Source organism: Malus sylvestris, chromosome 12 (genome assembly GCF_916048215.2).
Source record: "Malus sylvestris chromosome 12, drMalSylv7.2, whole genome shotgun sequence".
NCBI lineage: Eukaryota > Viridiplantae > Streptophyta > Magnoliopsida > Rosales > Rosaceae > Malus > Malus sylvestris.
In genome coordinates this window covers 3,093,476-3,110,206 of record NC_062271.1, presented here as the reverse complement: position 1 = coordinate 3,110,206, position 16,731 = coordinate 3,093,476, and the positions used below count along the sequence as shown (strand labels likewise).

At 36.6% G+C, this 16,731-nt stretch overlaps 1 protein-coding gene across 1 annotated transcript; it reads right to left on the bottom strand.

The window, feature by feature from the left end:
• Positions 1 to 5,974: 5,974 nt before the first annotated feature.
• On the bottom strand, positions 5,975 to 8,116 carry LOC126594324 (NAC domain-containing protein 90-like). Its single transcript, XM_050260571.1, has 3 exons — positions 7,848 to 8,116; positions 7,085 to 7,425; positions 5,975 to 6,609 (listed from the first exon to the last, which is right to left on the bottom strand). The coding sequence occupies exons 1-3, from the start codon at positions 8,011 to 8,013 to the stop codon at positions 6,271 to 6,273; spliced, it is 846 nt and encodes a 281-aa protein (XP_050116528.1). The 5' UTR covers positions 8,014 to 8,116; the 3' UTR covers positions 5,975 to 6,270.
• Positions 8,117 to 16,731: the final 8,615 nt, after the last annotated feature.

Below are 16,731 nucleotides of genomic sequence, written 5' to 3'. Positions count from 1 at the left end.
GGTAAAGCTTTTATGGTAAAAGAAACTTTTGTTGGTGAAGCTTTTATGGGTGAAGCTTTTGTGGTGGGGGAAGCTTTTATGGGTGAAACTTTTGTGGGTGAAGCTTTTGTGGTGGGTGAAGCTTTTGTGGGTGAAGCTTTTGTTTTTGTTGGTGAAGTATTTATGGGTGAAGCTTTTGTTTTTGTTGGTGAAGTATTTATGGGTGAAGCTTTTGTGGGTGAAGCTTTTGTGAAGCTTTTGTGGTGGGGGAAGCTTTTGTTGGTGAAGCTTTTGTGGTGGGGGAAGCTTTTATTGGTGAAGTTTTTATGGGTGAAGCTTTTGTGGGTGAAGCTTTTGTGGTGGGGGAAGCTTTTGTGGGTGAAAAGCTTTTGTGGTGGATGAAGCTTTCGTGGTGGGGGAAGCTTTTGTGGGTGAAACTTTTGTTGGTGAAGCTTTTATAGGTATAGCTTTTGTCGTGGATGAAGCTTTTATGGTGGGGGAAGCTTTTGTGGTGGATGAAGCTTTGTAGGTGAAGTTTTGGAGTTGAAGCTTTTGTTGGGTACCATGAATTGATTTTGCTTCACACTATCTTGATCAAGATAGTGTGAAGCTTTTGAGAATTTGTAGTTGTCCTCCATTGATGAAGCTTTTGTTGGTGAAGCTTTGTTGGGTACCATGAATTGATTTTGCTCACACTATCTTGATCAAGATAGTGTGAAGCTTTTGAGAATTTGTAGTTGTCCTCCATTGATGAAGCTTTTATTGGTGAAGCTTTGTTGAATTTCCCAATTTCCTTTTTTTTTCTTTTTGTTTTTGGAAAAATTAGAAATTTGAAAATGTGGGAGAGACAACATATACAAATTTTGCTTCCACACTGTTGAGCAAGAGATTATGATGCAAGCCACACCTTGTAGTAGTCGAAGGTTTGAATGAACCATATAAATTGAATTTGCTTCGAACAATCTTGATCAAGAATGTGTGAAGCTTTCTATGAATTGTAATTGCCCTTCATTGATGAAGCTTTTATTGGCACTATAAATTGGTTTTGCTTCACACTGTCTTGATTAAGAGTGTGTGAAGCTTTTGAGAATTGTGGTTGAACTCCTTTGATGAGGCTTTTGTTGGCATAAATTGGTTTTGCTTTACACTGTCTTGATCAAGATTGTGCGAAGCTTTTGAGAATTGTGGTTGCCCTTTATTGATGAAGCTCTTGTTGGCACCATAAATTGGTTTTGCTTCACACTGTCTTGATCAAGAGTGTGTGAAGCTTTTGAGAATTGTGGTTGCCCTCTATTGATGAAGTTCTTGTTTGCACCATACATTAGTTTTGCTTCACACTGTCTTGATCAAGAGTGTGTGAAGCTTTTGAGAATTGTGGTTGAACTCCTTTGATGAAGCTCTTCTTGGCACCATAAATTGGTTTTGCTTCACATTGTCTTGATCAAAAGTGTGTGAAGCTTTTAAGAATTGTGGTTGCCCTCCTTTGATGAAGCTCTTGTTGGCACCATAAATTGGTTTTGCTTCACACTGTCTTGATCAAAAGTGTGCGAAACTTTTGAGAATTGTGGTTGAACTCCTTTAATGAAGCTCTTGTTGGCACCATAAATTGGTTTTGTTTCACACTGTCTTGATCAAGAGTGTGTGAAGCTTTCTACGAGTTGTAGTGTTTGCATTGTTACAAAGGGAAAATGTCTGAAACAGATGCAAGAGGGCTGAATAGCTTGATCTTCGTATGCCATGCACTGAAGTTGTTGTTGGCTTGCAATAAGACTTTGTTGGTGACTATAACTCTTGTTGGGCATAAGTGCTCCCCTAGTTGAGTTGTCAAACTTGAGGGTTTTTTATTATTTGTGAATGCTAGGAGTTCACATGTACAAGTTGTACCACTCGTCTTCTGGTAGGTGGAATGAATGGTGAGTTACTTTCATCACTTGGTTGGTGGTACGAAGGTGAGTTCCTTCATCACCTTTCATCACATTTCATCACCTGGTTGGTGGCACAAGGATGAGTTCCTTCTTCACCTGGTTGGTGGCATGAATGGCAAGTTGCCAAATGATATTAGAGTACGGGTTGTATATTTCATCACCTAATTGGTGGCATGAAGGAGAGTACGAGTTGTACATTTCATCACCTGGTTGGTGGCATGAAGATAAGTTCTTTATTCACCTGGTTGGTGGCATGAGTGGTAAGTTGCCAAATGATATTAGAGTACCGATTGTACATTTCATCACCTGGTTGTGGCATGAAGGAGAGTACGGGTTGTACATTTCGTCACCTGGTTGGTGACATGAATGGCAAGTTGCCAAATGATATTAGAGTACAGGTTGTACGTTTCATCACCTGGTTGGTGGCATGAATGAGAGTACGGGTTGTACATTTCATCACTTGGTTGGTGGCATTAGTGGCAAGTTGCCAAATGATATTAGAGTATGAGTTGTACATTTCATCACTTGGTTGGTGGCATGAAGGAGAGTACGGGTTGTACATTTCATCACCTAGTTGGTGGCATGAAGATGAGTTCCTTCTTTACATTTCATCACCTGGTTAGTGAGAATAAGGGCAAAGTGTCTAGGCACATTGTAGCAAGTGTCGAATGACACAAAGTATGTTGAACCATTTCAAAGCACAGTTTGCTTATGTATGGATGTGTTAGAATGTATGATGTATATGTATGAATGTGTTGGAATGTATGATGTTTATGTATGAATGTGTTGGAATGTATGATGTTTATGTTGATTGATATGAGTAATGCTTATGAATGTTTTGCTATGCATGAAGGGATCCATGCTTTTGATATGTGAACCATGTTGGTTGTAACACTTAGTATCACATACTTTGTGTCAAAGTACGCATGTTGAAGCTCTGAGTTGAAGTATAAGGGTAGGTCAGCGTAGACCAAGTGTTCCAGTGCTAGAAACGCAAAGGACTCAGAAGAAGTTGTCTGAATTCCTTTTTCTTTAAATATTTGCCGAATGGCTTATGTGACAAAAGATCTCAAGTGGTTGAGAGTTAAAACATTTGTAATGTGTATGCCTTCTTATAATAACATTTCCTTCAGTACCTAGCCCTCTACTTTGAAAGAGTGAGGCTTGGCCCCATAGTCATAATAGTCGACGGTACGTTCACCCCTAGTTGTCTTGATACGAACTTTTATCCCTTTTGTTGTAATAGGCTTGCTGAGAGTAAAAATCATTCCTCTTACCAAGAGACAGATACGTTTGGTGACTTAGCGAGTAGCTAAATGAGGCAGGAGATGATGCAATGGGTGTCTGAATGGCCAATATCTCCTCACTTGGTTAAACTTGACTTCCACTTCCCACTTGTTGATAGGGGTTAATCATATGGAGGTTCCTTTGGTATGTCCTTACTTCGGTGAAGGCGTGGTTGTAAGCCTGTGCCATCACCTCAGAGTAAGTCTTCCAAGTGTTGACATTGATCATGTACTTGAAGAAACAATCACGTAAGCCTGCCGTGAAGGCCTTGAGGGCGGTTTTATCATCTGCCTTAACGCAGCGAGAATACTCATGGCTGAAGTGGCCGGCATACTCTCGTAGTGACTCATCCGGCTTCTGGTAAATAGTGTACAAGTCATCTGCGTAATGCAAGCGATCGATCTAGAAGATGTGTTAAGAGACAAACAGTTTCCTCAATTCCTCAAATGAGTCTACTGTCTCAGGTGGAAGACGGCAATACCAATTTAGAGCTCCGCCAGAGAGGGTGAAGGGGAAAAGAAAACATCATTATTTGTCGGTGTGCATCTGATATGCCATGGTGGACTCAAAGAGGTTAGGGTGTTTAATTAGGTCATCCCTTCCAGTATAGAGTTATAAACCAAGCTTTTGCTTTGTTTTCGCTTGAAGAGGGCGTCGAGGATCCTCCTTGTGAGAGAGCCAGGCCTGGGTTGGTTCCAGTCAGGTATCTCGGCCTGACGTTTGGCCTTCAACTTGTTTACTTCCTCAAAGAGCTGTAAGACAAGAGGGTCCTGAGTGGAGTCATGTACCACTGGAATTTTCTTTCGTAAATCTTCATCGCCTCTAAGAAGTAGGAAAGTTTGAGCAAAGGCGTGTGGTTTTTCCTCGGACTCGCCGTACCGACTTCTAGGGCGAGTCTGTCGGAATACCTCAGAGTCCCCTGTACCTTCATGTTCCTCTGGGACTTGTCGTTCCTTCCCTAGATTGGCAGCTGGCCTGGGTCGTGGGATGAGACTGAGTCTTTCAGAGATCCTTGGGTCATTGACCTTCGAACATATGTGGAGGGGATTCTCTCGACGTTACTTTAGAAAGCCTCGCCAGTCACAATAAACGACTTTCGATCCTTCTAACCCTTCTGCAATGAGGTGTCTTCCTCCATTTCTCCTGCTTCGGGTCGAAGCATCTGGGTTGAGAGAAGTCTCATGTTGATCAATGTTTTGATGATTAGCTCGCTCTTCATCAGGGATACCTATGTCGAATGGAGGTGACCCTCCGTGTTGGGAGGCACCCAGATGATGGTTGATGTCCACAGAGGCAACGAGCTCGCGTGTTTGACTACGCCTAGTTTCGTGGAACGTCTCAAAGAGTTTCTCATACTGCTCCTGGAAGACCTCATTCTTCATTGCTATCTTGTTGTTCTGAGCTTCTAGCTCATCGACTTTAGCTTGAAGAGCAACCATATTTCCTTCCTTCTTTTGTTGCCTCGCACCAAGTGCAAGAGAGGTGTCATTCTACGTGCTGTGACTTCCTTCGCTCCCCATGTTAGAGAGGGATGCCTGGTCAAAAGAGAGTGTAGGAATGGTGGAAACCACCTTAACAAAGCTAAAGAGAGTGGGAATAAGTGTCGTTCCCACAAACGGTGCCAAATGTTGATGCACAAAATCAGTGAGGACTTTGGTACAACAGAAAGTGGTAAGTTTGTGACCTTCGCTAGATTGCTCCGGTCACTAGTGTGGATAGATATGTAAATGGATAGAGACAGAGAAGCAAACATAAGATGTTCGTGGTTCACCCAGACTTGCTACGTCCTTGAGTAGAGGAGTTCTCATTAATTGTGAAGGGTTTACACAAGTACATAGGTTCAAGCTCTCCTTTAGTGAGTACAAGTGAATAATTTAGTACAAATGACATTAAGAAATATTGTAAGAGAATGATCTCTATTTATAGAAGAGAGTTTTTAGTTTCATTCTGACATTGACACGTGTCGTGTTGTGATTGGTTTCTGATGTTGACAAGTGTCGCGCTGTGATTGGCATCATGGTTGGAGGGAAACTCTTATGGGTCCTTGACGGTATAACGTTGACCGGTGCTCAGTAGTTTTGGGATTGGTCAAGTATGGTACAAAAAATTAGCATATGATACATGCATTCTATGGCTTGTTATTTGATGCGTGTTTGCACTTAAGTTTACACTACATGAGTATGAATAACGAACTGAGCAGTTGCTGACTAGGATAACCTGTGGTAAACCAAGTTTAGTTGCTAGATTTGTGTTTGCTTAACTAATAAATATGTACTTAGTTGACTGATGAGTTTGACTAGTCAATCTAGCATACATTAATTTATGATCGCAGGATATTCCACCTGGTACCATTTTGAAAGAGTTTGACACATTGCTCAATAGACAAAAAAGTAGTGATTTTTACACTCTCATTTTCTCTTTCTTTGCACTTCGCCTCTTGTTTTTGTCCTTTGAATCTCTTTTAAATTAATCAATTCAAAGGTTAGAAAAAATGGAGGAATGCATGGGAAAAAAACTAGAAATGCAAAAATGATCGAACCAAAAAAAATTTGAACCAAACTTTTAATTGAAAAATATCAGTTTTGTGCAGTTGATACATAAAGTTAATAGTGAATTACATGTATCAATAGGCCTTCAAATGACAACAATGCTCAAAAATTTAATTACCTACGCATAACAATACAAGTGATAAATTCTAATATCACTTCTGCAAACTTTCAAGGTTATACGGAATAGTAGTCCAAGAAATTAACGTACATACATACATATGAAAGCACAACAGATAAAGAACCCAATTGTTTGTTACAGCTTGTGATCAGGAAATTAACATACATACATATACATGCATAGGTTAAGTTTGTGATCAGGACATGTCTAGTACAATAGCCTTTGAATTTGGCTTTTCGTCCCCAATTCCAGTACAAATTAACTCTACCTTAGAGCGATTAAACCCTACATAAGTACATATGAGTGATTATGATTCCACGCGCACTAGTTTATTTTCTTAGTAGCTAGACATTGTATTTAAGGATTTTGGATAACGTGGTAATACCCCTTAGTATTTCTTCCTATCCACCCCTTAAAGCAAAAAATTTATCATTTGATCCAAATCCCAAATAGCTTCATTATCAACGGCCATTGGCAAAGTCCCACTTTGTTCTGGTTGAGAGGATTGAGAGCCATGTCCTCCTGAGGATGAACTCTCCGGTGAGCTTGAGTTTGTTCTCCCTTCCATATTCTGAGGGTTCCTATTCGATGTTGTCAAACCCTGATCCAGATGATCTGCAGTCTGAGCAGGAGCTGCTTGAATGTTTAAGTTAGGGTTTCTTGTGATCTCAATCCCTGGAGGTCGCCTGTCAAATGCCCTAAGGCATTTCGATTTCTTGTATACTCGGCATAAGCTGAATTCTTGCCTTAACTGCATGCATACATGCCAACATATATCAACATAATAATTAATATGAATTATGAAGTATTGTTAATTAAATTGGTTTAGATGCTAATCAACAGCACTGAAAACTCAATGCCGTTAGCCATCAAAGAAGTCGCTTAAAAACTGTGCGGCCTTGTGGTACCACTAACATGTTCAGGCCTTGTTGGTGTCGTTCTACAAACTAACTAAATGTCCTCTTGTGTGCCCAATCTAGAACATATACATATATGCTTTTTGAATATATATGGTGCAACTTGCAGCTGATGGACAAAATCATTCACTTGTAATCTCTCGAATATTATACATATACACAAACACATAAACGTCAGACAATAAATGTAGATCTTCGTCAAACTATGTCGTCAGAAAACCTAGATCATTGTGTTGCACATAATTGAATTTGTGAATTAAAAAAAACGATGTTAAGTTTGAGCTAAGAAATTAATTAGTACGTACGTACCGTGGGAGTAGAAGGAGTACTAGGGTTTGATGAGGAGGCGGCCATTGATGGTTGATTATTATCATCTGCATGAATTTCAATGGCTTTGTATTCATTCATCTTCCACTCCGTTTTCTTTCCATGGGGAGCTCTGCCAGTATAGAAAACCATGGTTCTTTTGAGGCCGATGGCACGATAGTGATTGGAATTGGAAGAGTAAACAGTGCTTGGAGATCCTGTTGCTTTCCAATACCCAGTTGTTGTGAGTCGTCTCGGTCTCCCTCCTCGAGCTTCACTTTCTTGTCTTGGGATGAAAAAGAACCACTGCTCCGGATCTCCATGGATCGCCTCTCCGGCAGCCTCTGTTTAATTAGTAACCATAATTAATTAAAGTACATGTAAAGTATATTCCCAACTATAAAATACAATAGTTGAAGCACTGCATATGCATGTATAAATAAATGCTTTCATAAAATTGCATCTTAAGCTTAGCTAGCTTCATATATCACGTTTTTCTTGGTCTATCAATTGTCTCAAAAGAGGGAAAATCTGATTGAGACTTGCATATTGGCCTCATAATTTTAAGTATGCATCATATGGATTTTTCATGTTAAAATTATCAAATGTATATTCAGTACACTAAAACCAACATTTTCCTAGAGTTAAGCAAGCCCGAAGCTAGCATAAATCCAACAATTAAAGAGGGAGGGGAGGGAGGGAGAGGGAGGGAGGGGGAAGGGGGAGGGAGGGAGGGAGAGAGAGAGAGAGAGAGATGTTGAATTACGTGGGAGTTCCCATGGATTAAACTCGTAAATGTAGACAACGGGTATGATTCGATCCACAACTCGGTTCAAGTCCTCACTCCTCCCATCAAGTTTTTTCTGCAGGTAAAACGAAATCAGCTCTTCCTCTGTTGGAGAGAATCTAAATCCAGGTGGTAAATCCTCCATTGTATCTGTCTCTCGATCTCCCTCCCTCTACCCTAACCCTAATAACACTAGCTACTACAAGCTACCCAAATAAATAGGAATAGCTCAAGGCTAGTAGCTAGTTCAAGTTTCTATGTGGTACTAATTTGTTGTTTTTCAGTTACGTAGGTTTCAAACATTAAATATAGAGCAGATGATTATGGAATGGCCTGTGTTAGCCAAATGATCGAGCAAAAAGGAGGCCGAGTGAAAGGAGAAAGGAAAGACAAATTTTTGAGTTGCTTGGAAATTTCCACGCGCTTGTGGACGAAGAAAACCCTGCAATAGTCATGTATATGGCATGTTCCTGGAATCAGTCAATAGTCATGTATATGGCATGTTCCTGTGCGACAGTCTCTAGGGTCTTTACACTGCACCGCTGTTATACTATTTGCGTTTATCCTTTTTAATTCTTCTCAAGACGATTAGCATATATTAATCGTTAGACCATTTTTTAAATCGTGTACTCAGATAAGGCATGGAAGAAAGCATCAGAGATAAGGATGTGGAGTAAACTTACATGGTGTCACAACATGATGCTCTCGTACCAGCACAATTTAGTTGATTTGAACCGCTTTGAATTCCGTCTATATATGGGAGAGGGATAGTTTGAACCCAAAATGTAGTGAGTTGAAGAAAAAGAACCTAACCACGAGGCAATAGTATAACTTTTTAGTTATTGGATCAATACAATATTGTATTTTTGGATTTGCATAATGCTTAACATTGCATTTTAAATTATCTGTTTAATTGTACGAGAAAATTACTACATATTAATATAAAGTAATTATAGCAACATTTCAAGAGCCCTCTTGATTGGTTGAGCTGGGAGAGATTTAATTGGTTGGAGGGAGGGAAAATCTACACAAATACGGCTAAGTATGAAATTTCCAATGTTCCAACCAATCAGTCGTCTAGGGTAACAGAGTTTTTTTTTATTTTTTATTTTTTTGGTAAACCGTCTATGGTAACAGAGTTTGGCCGAATGATTTTTATTTACATGCATGAATATGATAGTCAACCTATTTACTCGACTAGCATCTCTGACTAATAATTCACATCTTCTCCAGTTTATTTTTTATTTTTTAATTTTAATAATTAAAACAATGATGTCACATTCATTTCGGCATTGCTATCAAGGAAAAAGACATTATTATGAATATATATTGAAGAAAAAAAAGTAAAGATACAATAAGTTAGAGGGGATATGAAGCCAAAGCTTAACAAGAAGTAGAAAATTATTACAAAAAAAAAAAATCAATTAAGAGAACTTCTAAGAGAAATGAAAATTTGGGAGCTCCGAAAGACTATGAGCAAAAGCTGCAATTGGGACATGAATCCCACCAAGATATCCCAACATATGATCAACACACAGTTTGCCAAACAATTTCTCACCTGATTTTCTTAGCGATAAATGTGAGAAAACCCAACATATATGGAAGAGAAGATAGTGCAACAATTTATCCAATCAACCGATAAACGTCAGAGCACCTGAAAAAGAATGGAGAGAGTAGCGAGATGGAAAGTTGAAATGTGAAGGCACAATGTGTAAAGCTGACCATGTGAAGGTTATCAATTATAAGTTTTTCTTTTTTCTTGAATAATCTATCATTGCGTGCTTCAAATTTTACGTAATTAAGTGAAAGGAATACGACTTTTTGTTGTCTTCTAAATTCTAAAGCACAAATTTGAATTTGTTTTCCAAGTGTCATTTTCCATGTTTAATAACGATGTAGTCATGTAAAACACAACATAATTCCCAAAGATCTGACAAAAAATTATATGCCAAGAAAGATTTGTCTCGTCACTACCGATTACTTTCTGATAAAAATATTTTCCTCGGCGTAGAATTTTTTATCAAAAAGTGCCTCGGCCTAGACTTCACATTGGTCCTATATCGAGCCATTGACAACCTAGCGAGAAAGGAATCGGCAAAATTCTTATCCGACGAATTTCCTACTTTTACTGCTAACACGTTCCTCGCTAAAGAGGCCATTTGTTGTGTGATCAGTGCAAAGAAGCCAGCGCAATGGCCCCTGGTGGTGCAACAAGCAGCAATTCGACCTGGCCGTGGTGGTCTAGTGGCAGTGGATGGCCTAACTCTTGGGTAAGTCGTGGAAATTACGTACCAAGTTATCTCTTACCATATGTGTATGTTTATTTTTCGTTTAACCCTCTAATTCTTATACAAAACAATGATATATATTATCATTTTCGCCTGACCCCTAGCGACCATTTCTGCATTGGAGAGGCCATTTCTTGGTTTGTGCCGGACAAAAGAAAGAAAACAATTAATCCTACATCAACGATGGATCAGTACCGGCTCTGAAGCCTTTACCACTTAATCAACACGAAGTGTAAACTTCTTTATTGATCAACACGTTCGAGGAATAAGACACTCTCTAAACTCAAGCACAAATTTGAACTGAGTTTCTAACCTTCTTATCATGCTCCGTGTTTTACAATACTTTTGAGTTCGCGTTAGTCTTATAAAACAAAAACATCTGCAAATACCAACCACGAACCCTAATTTCTCTAATATGCCATATTACTTTTCCTTTTTCCTTTAAAAAAAATCGAATCTCTCACCTTCTTTTTCCTCCTTTACTCGAAAAAGGAGGAGAACAAAAATAATTTAAAATCACAGGAATACAAAAGTTTTTGGACTGTGATGATCATTTGCTAGCTAGTTCTTTGAAATTTCATTAGCAACTTCCTTGGTTCCTTCATGTGCTTGCACAACGGTCACCTATCATTGCAAGTGAACACAACCATTATAAGAAGATGTCACGTTGAAAAGTTAAAAGAAACATGAAATTGAGTTATTCTTTTCATTGTCAAATTAGTTTTAGAGTGTAACATAAAACAGTGATTGTAACATAACAGGTTAGTTTACGTGTGAAGTTCAACAAGCATATGTGTTTCACTTCATGTTATCCAATATATGTTGTACGGATGTTTGGCATGAACGTTATCACATATAAGGTGGCGTGTGAGAATGTAAAGAATTATCCAAGAAACTTTATAAAAATTAATAAAGGGTTAAATTACTCTCTTTATACACAAATAACTTTTAATGAAATTTCAATTTCCCGATCTGCATGCATTATTTATCATATAAAGTAAAGGAAGTTGCATATGGACTGCTTCGAAAAGCTAGGCCTAGTTGTGCTGATCAATTGCATGACAGTAGTGCCACTGCCTATCAATTCTTAACAAATAAATTGTAATAAATTAATTCGTTAGTTATTTAGGCAACAAAAGCAACGAGGAATTTTTTATTACCAAGAAGCGACAAATATTTTTTACTGATCAATAAGTGCAATATGAGTATATTTTATTCGGTAACATATACGGTATCTTGATTTGAAGGCAATTAAACAAACATAATGAGTAAACTGCTCATTTCAATGAGTGCAATATGAGTATATTTTAGGAACCGGATCCCTTTCGGACCCAAAAAATTTAAGCCTAATGATTAAATGATTCGGACCATTGAAATTTGATTCAAAGGCTATAAACAGGAGGTCCCTCTAAAAGTTATAATAATTGTAACATTTAAATCAAATTTCAATGGCCTGGATCATTTGATCCTTGAGCTCAGTTCCATAGGATCCGAAGAGGATCCGGTTCCTATATTTTATTCGGTGACATAAATGGTATCTTGATTTGAAGGCAATTAAACAAACATAATGAGTAAACCGTTCGTTTCAATGAGTGTATCATGAGTACATTTTATTCGGTGACACTAACAGTATAAGGCAAATAAACAAACATAATGAATAAATCGATATTCGGCTACCTCACCGACATTACAAAATCTATCGAAAAGATTCGGGCGCATGCTTAAGATGAAACCAATTGACGCGTGGCCCCCCAAATATTTGATCGAGTCTGAGTTTGAATTTTCAATCGTAAAAGAAGGTTAGAGAGATTGTATAAAAATATGTTCGGTTTATGAGAAGGACTAAAGTCAATTAGTCATGAACAGTTTAAGGTTGCAGACTACCGTGGCAATCACATACGATTTCACACGCAATAGATTAAAACTTTAGTGTTTCTTGGAGACCACGCTGAAATGTCTTCAGAACATGGACAAAACTTAACTGTCCAATAGTTCATACATGGCATGGTTTTACTTGTTACTCGGAGTAAATCTTCTTCTGTTTACATTCCAACAAAACATACCAACTAGCTTCTTCCTTGATCCTTTACATTTATTTGTAGATATTATTATTAATCATGTGGTTGTCCTCTTAGGATTATTATGTAATAACTTGCTTAGTCTCCGAGTCTCCAAGTAGCTCTAATATATAATTAAGTTAATGAGAAAGAAAACACACACTAACTTCTCCCAATTTCTTGATAAACATTTTAGGTCTATCATGATCCACCACTAATATCACGGGCATTTTTCCAACTTAACCACCTATTATCAGGTGTTAGATTTATATCACAAAGTGTCTCGATGATATTAGGAGTAAAATCTTTCATGTACTAATTGCACATTACTTTGTTATATACCTAATGTGGAACCCAACATTTTTCATTCCTCTGTGTTTAAACAACCGAACTAACCCTTTTTCCTCCTTTACCAAAAGAGGGAAAGGGAAGAAAAATATTTTCCATGAACCCTTTGTTAGTTTGTTTCTCCAATATTGTCTTTCAGTCATTCAAACAATCGAAATATCATAAAAATGAAAAATTAAGACCACAACAACGCAGAAGCATTTCCAAATTTGACCTCGGAAGAAAATAAAGAAACGCGCATATAGAAATGTTTGGAAGATACGAAGCTTCGAACTGGGAAAAGATACGAAGGGCTGCTTTCCCTACCGATCTGACAAAAGAAACGAAGGGCTGCTTTCCTTACAGTAGCGAGTGGCGCCATCAGGTCCCCACTCCTTCCTCTGCCGACTTTGGGCAACAAGTTTTAGTCATGACATGCAAATACGTGAAGATGTATATTTCTGCCTAATATTACAAATGTGGCTAGCTAGGCAGATTAAGTTTAATATATAACGACCTCACATGAATTGATAAGTGAAGCAATGATAACGAGACATGCCACATAAAGTGGTTTATAATTGTGATTTAAAAAGATGATTTTTTAGTATTTTATATTTATTACACATACGAAATTACGAATAAATAATCTATATGTATTTTAAAGATGTTCTTTAATCATGTTATATCTATGGCAATGCTAATTAACTCGCGACCTTCTATAAAGTAAAAAAGAGAAGGAATTTGGTTTATCTTGATCAATAAATAATCTCATACTTCAGTATAAATTGATAGATTTTCACTTTCTAGTGTAGGTCAACTGAAACAATTATTCTCTTCAACTAAGGTCAGTATCCCTTTCTAATATTTCTCTTTATTAACATCTTCTTTTTGTTAGGGTCTTTATTTACATCTCCTTAAGAGCATAAAATATTGATTGACTTAACCCTAATTAATATTGAAGTCATTTTCACAATCTTCTTTTCTCTCTCTGTCAAGTTTTTTTTTTTTTTTTGAACAAATGATATTATCTACACTAAAGGGGTGAGGGAGTGAGCTAAACCTCACAATGAGCTATCAATAATGTGGTTCAATATGTCTGATATACAATGCAATACGTCATTATACAAGTGGAGAAAAATTCTTTTATTCAAGTGTTCATTCACTTGTATAATGATAAATAAATTACATGCCCATGTTCCGATGGCACATTGGAAAGTCTCTCTAAGAGAAGAAACGCGGGATCTGAAGAAAATGCCAATTTTAAATACTCGTGGCCCCATATGATTGCATGTTTAGGCGATAGATACGTAGTTTGGTTTCTGAGAAACAACAGACTCTTTATATTTGCAATTAGTCAATGCATGAGTCACAAAGTAGTCAACAAAAGAAGTCAACAAAAACTTATGATGTCATATATATCTTCTTTCCTTGTCTGCAATTTAAGGCTGCAAAATGCAGAGATCAGTTCACGCGCAATGACATATTCGAAGAAGGGAATGAATAGTTCCGAGCCTACCTGATTGATAGTTTGTACCGCACACATCACTTAAATGGGCCCCGGAAAGCAACGAAAGAGCGAATTGTGAAAATAGGAAATTAAAAAATTCAAAGGGATCATATTAGATTAGATTTGTACTGGACATAGACCACGCTCAAATGTCTTGAAAAAGAGAGTTATGTAATTATGCTGTAAATCTGCAAGTTGATTTTGTTTAGCTTCCACACGACTTGATATCGATATGTTTCAATTTTCAATTTTAGATATGTGCTATTTTATGAACTTCTGGAATTCAAGGACAAATACTTAATTTCATTCATTTGTGGAGAAAATTAGCGCATGGATGATGTGTGTGTGTGTAAATTAGATTTATGTTTTATAAACATTATGTTGGTTCATTTTTAATATTAAATTAATTATAATTGTTATTGTTTGGTTGTTAGTGGAAAAGTAAGTTTATTTGTCATTATTCGTGGTTAGTGGGAAATTAAGATGGAATCTTTAGGAAATAAATCCTCTCCGAATCACTTCCACCAAATCCATCCAGTCAACAAATCTTGACCCTTCAAATTTGATCAAACGACTAAACACATGAGGCCCATTTAAAAGTTAATATACATTTAGCTATTTGATCAAATTTCAATGACCTAGATTGGATGATTTGGTGGATTTGGTGGAAGGAATCCGAAGATGATCCCTTTCCGAATCTTTAGCCTTTCAACTTTTGTAACTCTTGTAACATTTTTTCTTTGTTAATTTAATAATAAACATATAATTATTAGCATTTTTCCCATTATCTTTTTATTTATGATCCCACTACCAATTTCCTCACAACTACATTCTTTATTCCTCCATACTTTCTATCTTTTACATATTGGCCAAAGAAGGGTATTCTTGTGGTGGAGCTTTGGACTCTTCTTTATTTGTATCCTGGACGGGGCAAGTCAAGAGATATACTGCTACACCGATTCGTGAACTTTTGTCAAACCGCAGTGGGCTTGAATCTCCTTAAAGAGAGCAAAATACCCGTACCTCAGCCTAATTGTCTACGTGCTTCTTAGATGAATTTGACAAAAATAAATTACTACCTATAAATAAATAATTTCTTTACTAATAGCACGAGGCCATGCATGATTAATTCACTAATTAGTTATATAGTAAAACCTCTCTAAAGTAATACTCTATAATGGAATAATTTTCAAGTCATAAAAAATTTTGGTTTCAACTTGGGACCAATTATGTATTGAAATAAACTCCATAATAAATTAGGAAAACTAATGAAAAGTGCTTGAAAACTTTGAGTTTTAATGATAAGGATAAAATAAAGGGTAAAGTGAATAGTACCAGGATTGACTTTTTAGTGTAAAAATGTGGTTTTTCGTTAAAGTGAACAGTACCGGGTGCTTTTCGTTAAAGTTCCCTAATAAATTATAATTTTTCTTGATCTCATCTTAAGGAAACACGCCTCCACATATTTATGATTGTCAGTGAGTACAAAAATATGCAAGAAATAAAATATTTGGCGCTCACGAAATCGTATTTAGGAACAATATTCTTACGGATAAATAGGTCAAGGAATAATATTTTTAACTACACATTTATTAAGTAATAACATCCCTAAGGGCTCGTTTGGAAATGCTTTTAAAATGACCAAAGCATTTTTGGTGATGTAATAAGCATTTTAAGTACTTTTACAACTCAAAAAATATTTTGTCTAAAAGTGATTTCAGTTGTTTTAAAAATACTTCTGAACGAGCTATAAAGTTATAAAATTAGTTTGATTTCAACTGTATAAAAATTGGTTTGATTTCAACTGTATAACTTAGGGTGGCATTTTTACAGTATCACACAATTTATGATATTATAAGCCTCACTTATTATTATTTATCAGTTTTGAATTATTACATACTCTCCCTTGAGGGACTAATAACCTATTTTATGTGTCGAACGACCCAGTCATCCAAACATGTGAAGAACGCGTTTAGAAATTCAAGTTATGTGAATGCCCTGACGTCAAATATCAACACTCCCAACCCTGGAAAATTCATATAGGACAATGCATGCATGCATGCATTTCTGTTTAAATAGTGCTACATTCACACTTATTTTTAGTTTCTACACGTTTTTATTAATTTTTGTCATTAATCTTCTTCAATTCATTCGATCTGACGATCAAAAATTAAATATATCGATAATACTACGTACACTTCTGTTTTATTTCGAATTTTTTTCTTTTTTTATTTTCAAGACTTGATCATCAGTTATGTCTTTTTGTTCAAAATAAAAAATAAAATAAAATAAACAGACTTGGTGATCAGTTGTTGCAGCTAAAAAAATTGGTCATCGTTTACTTTCTGACTAAATTGATGTGAGGACTGCATCATTAGGAATACGACACGGGAAATGAAAAATTAATCGCACGATTGACCTCTACATAACAGAATGTTGACCTTAATTTAATTCGTTCTATTTTAATTTGTTAATTACTTGTGAAATTTCGAGGACATTCGCCCTTTTCCTTAATCAACTCAAAAATAATATTTCTAATTAGGTTAATTAGTCATATATAATAATTAGTAAAACAAGTGTGGAATTGAACATCTCAGTCAGATAATTTCAAGTCAAACAACTAAGCTATTGTCGGCAGTCTTACATTAAGGGAAAAAAATTGAAGAATTGATCAATAATAGATA

What these genes read in the sequence shown, in the direction of transcription:
- LOC126594324 (XM_050260571.1), bottom strand. Translation starts at nt 8,013, where the DNA reads ATGGAGGATTTACCACCTGGATTTAGATTCTCTCCAACAGAGGAAGAG. An exon ending in TAATCCATGGGAACTCCCAC is followed by an intron (nt 7,426 to 7,847) that starts GTAATTCAACAT and finishes CTAATTAAACAG; the next exon opens with AGGCTGCCGGAGAGGCGATC. An exon ending in GTACTCCTTCTACTCCCACG is followed by an intron (nt 6,610 to 7,084) that starts GTACGTACGTAC and finishes GTATGCATGCAG; the next exon opens with TTAAGGCAAGAATTCAGCTT.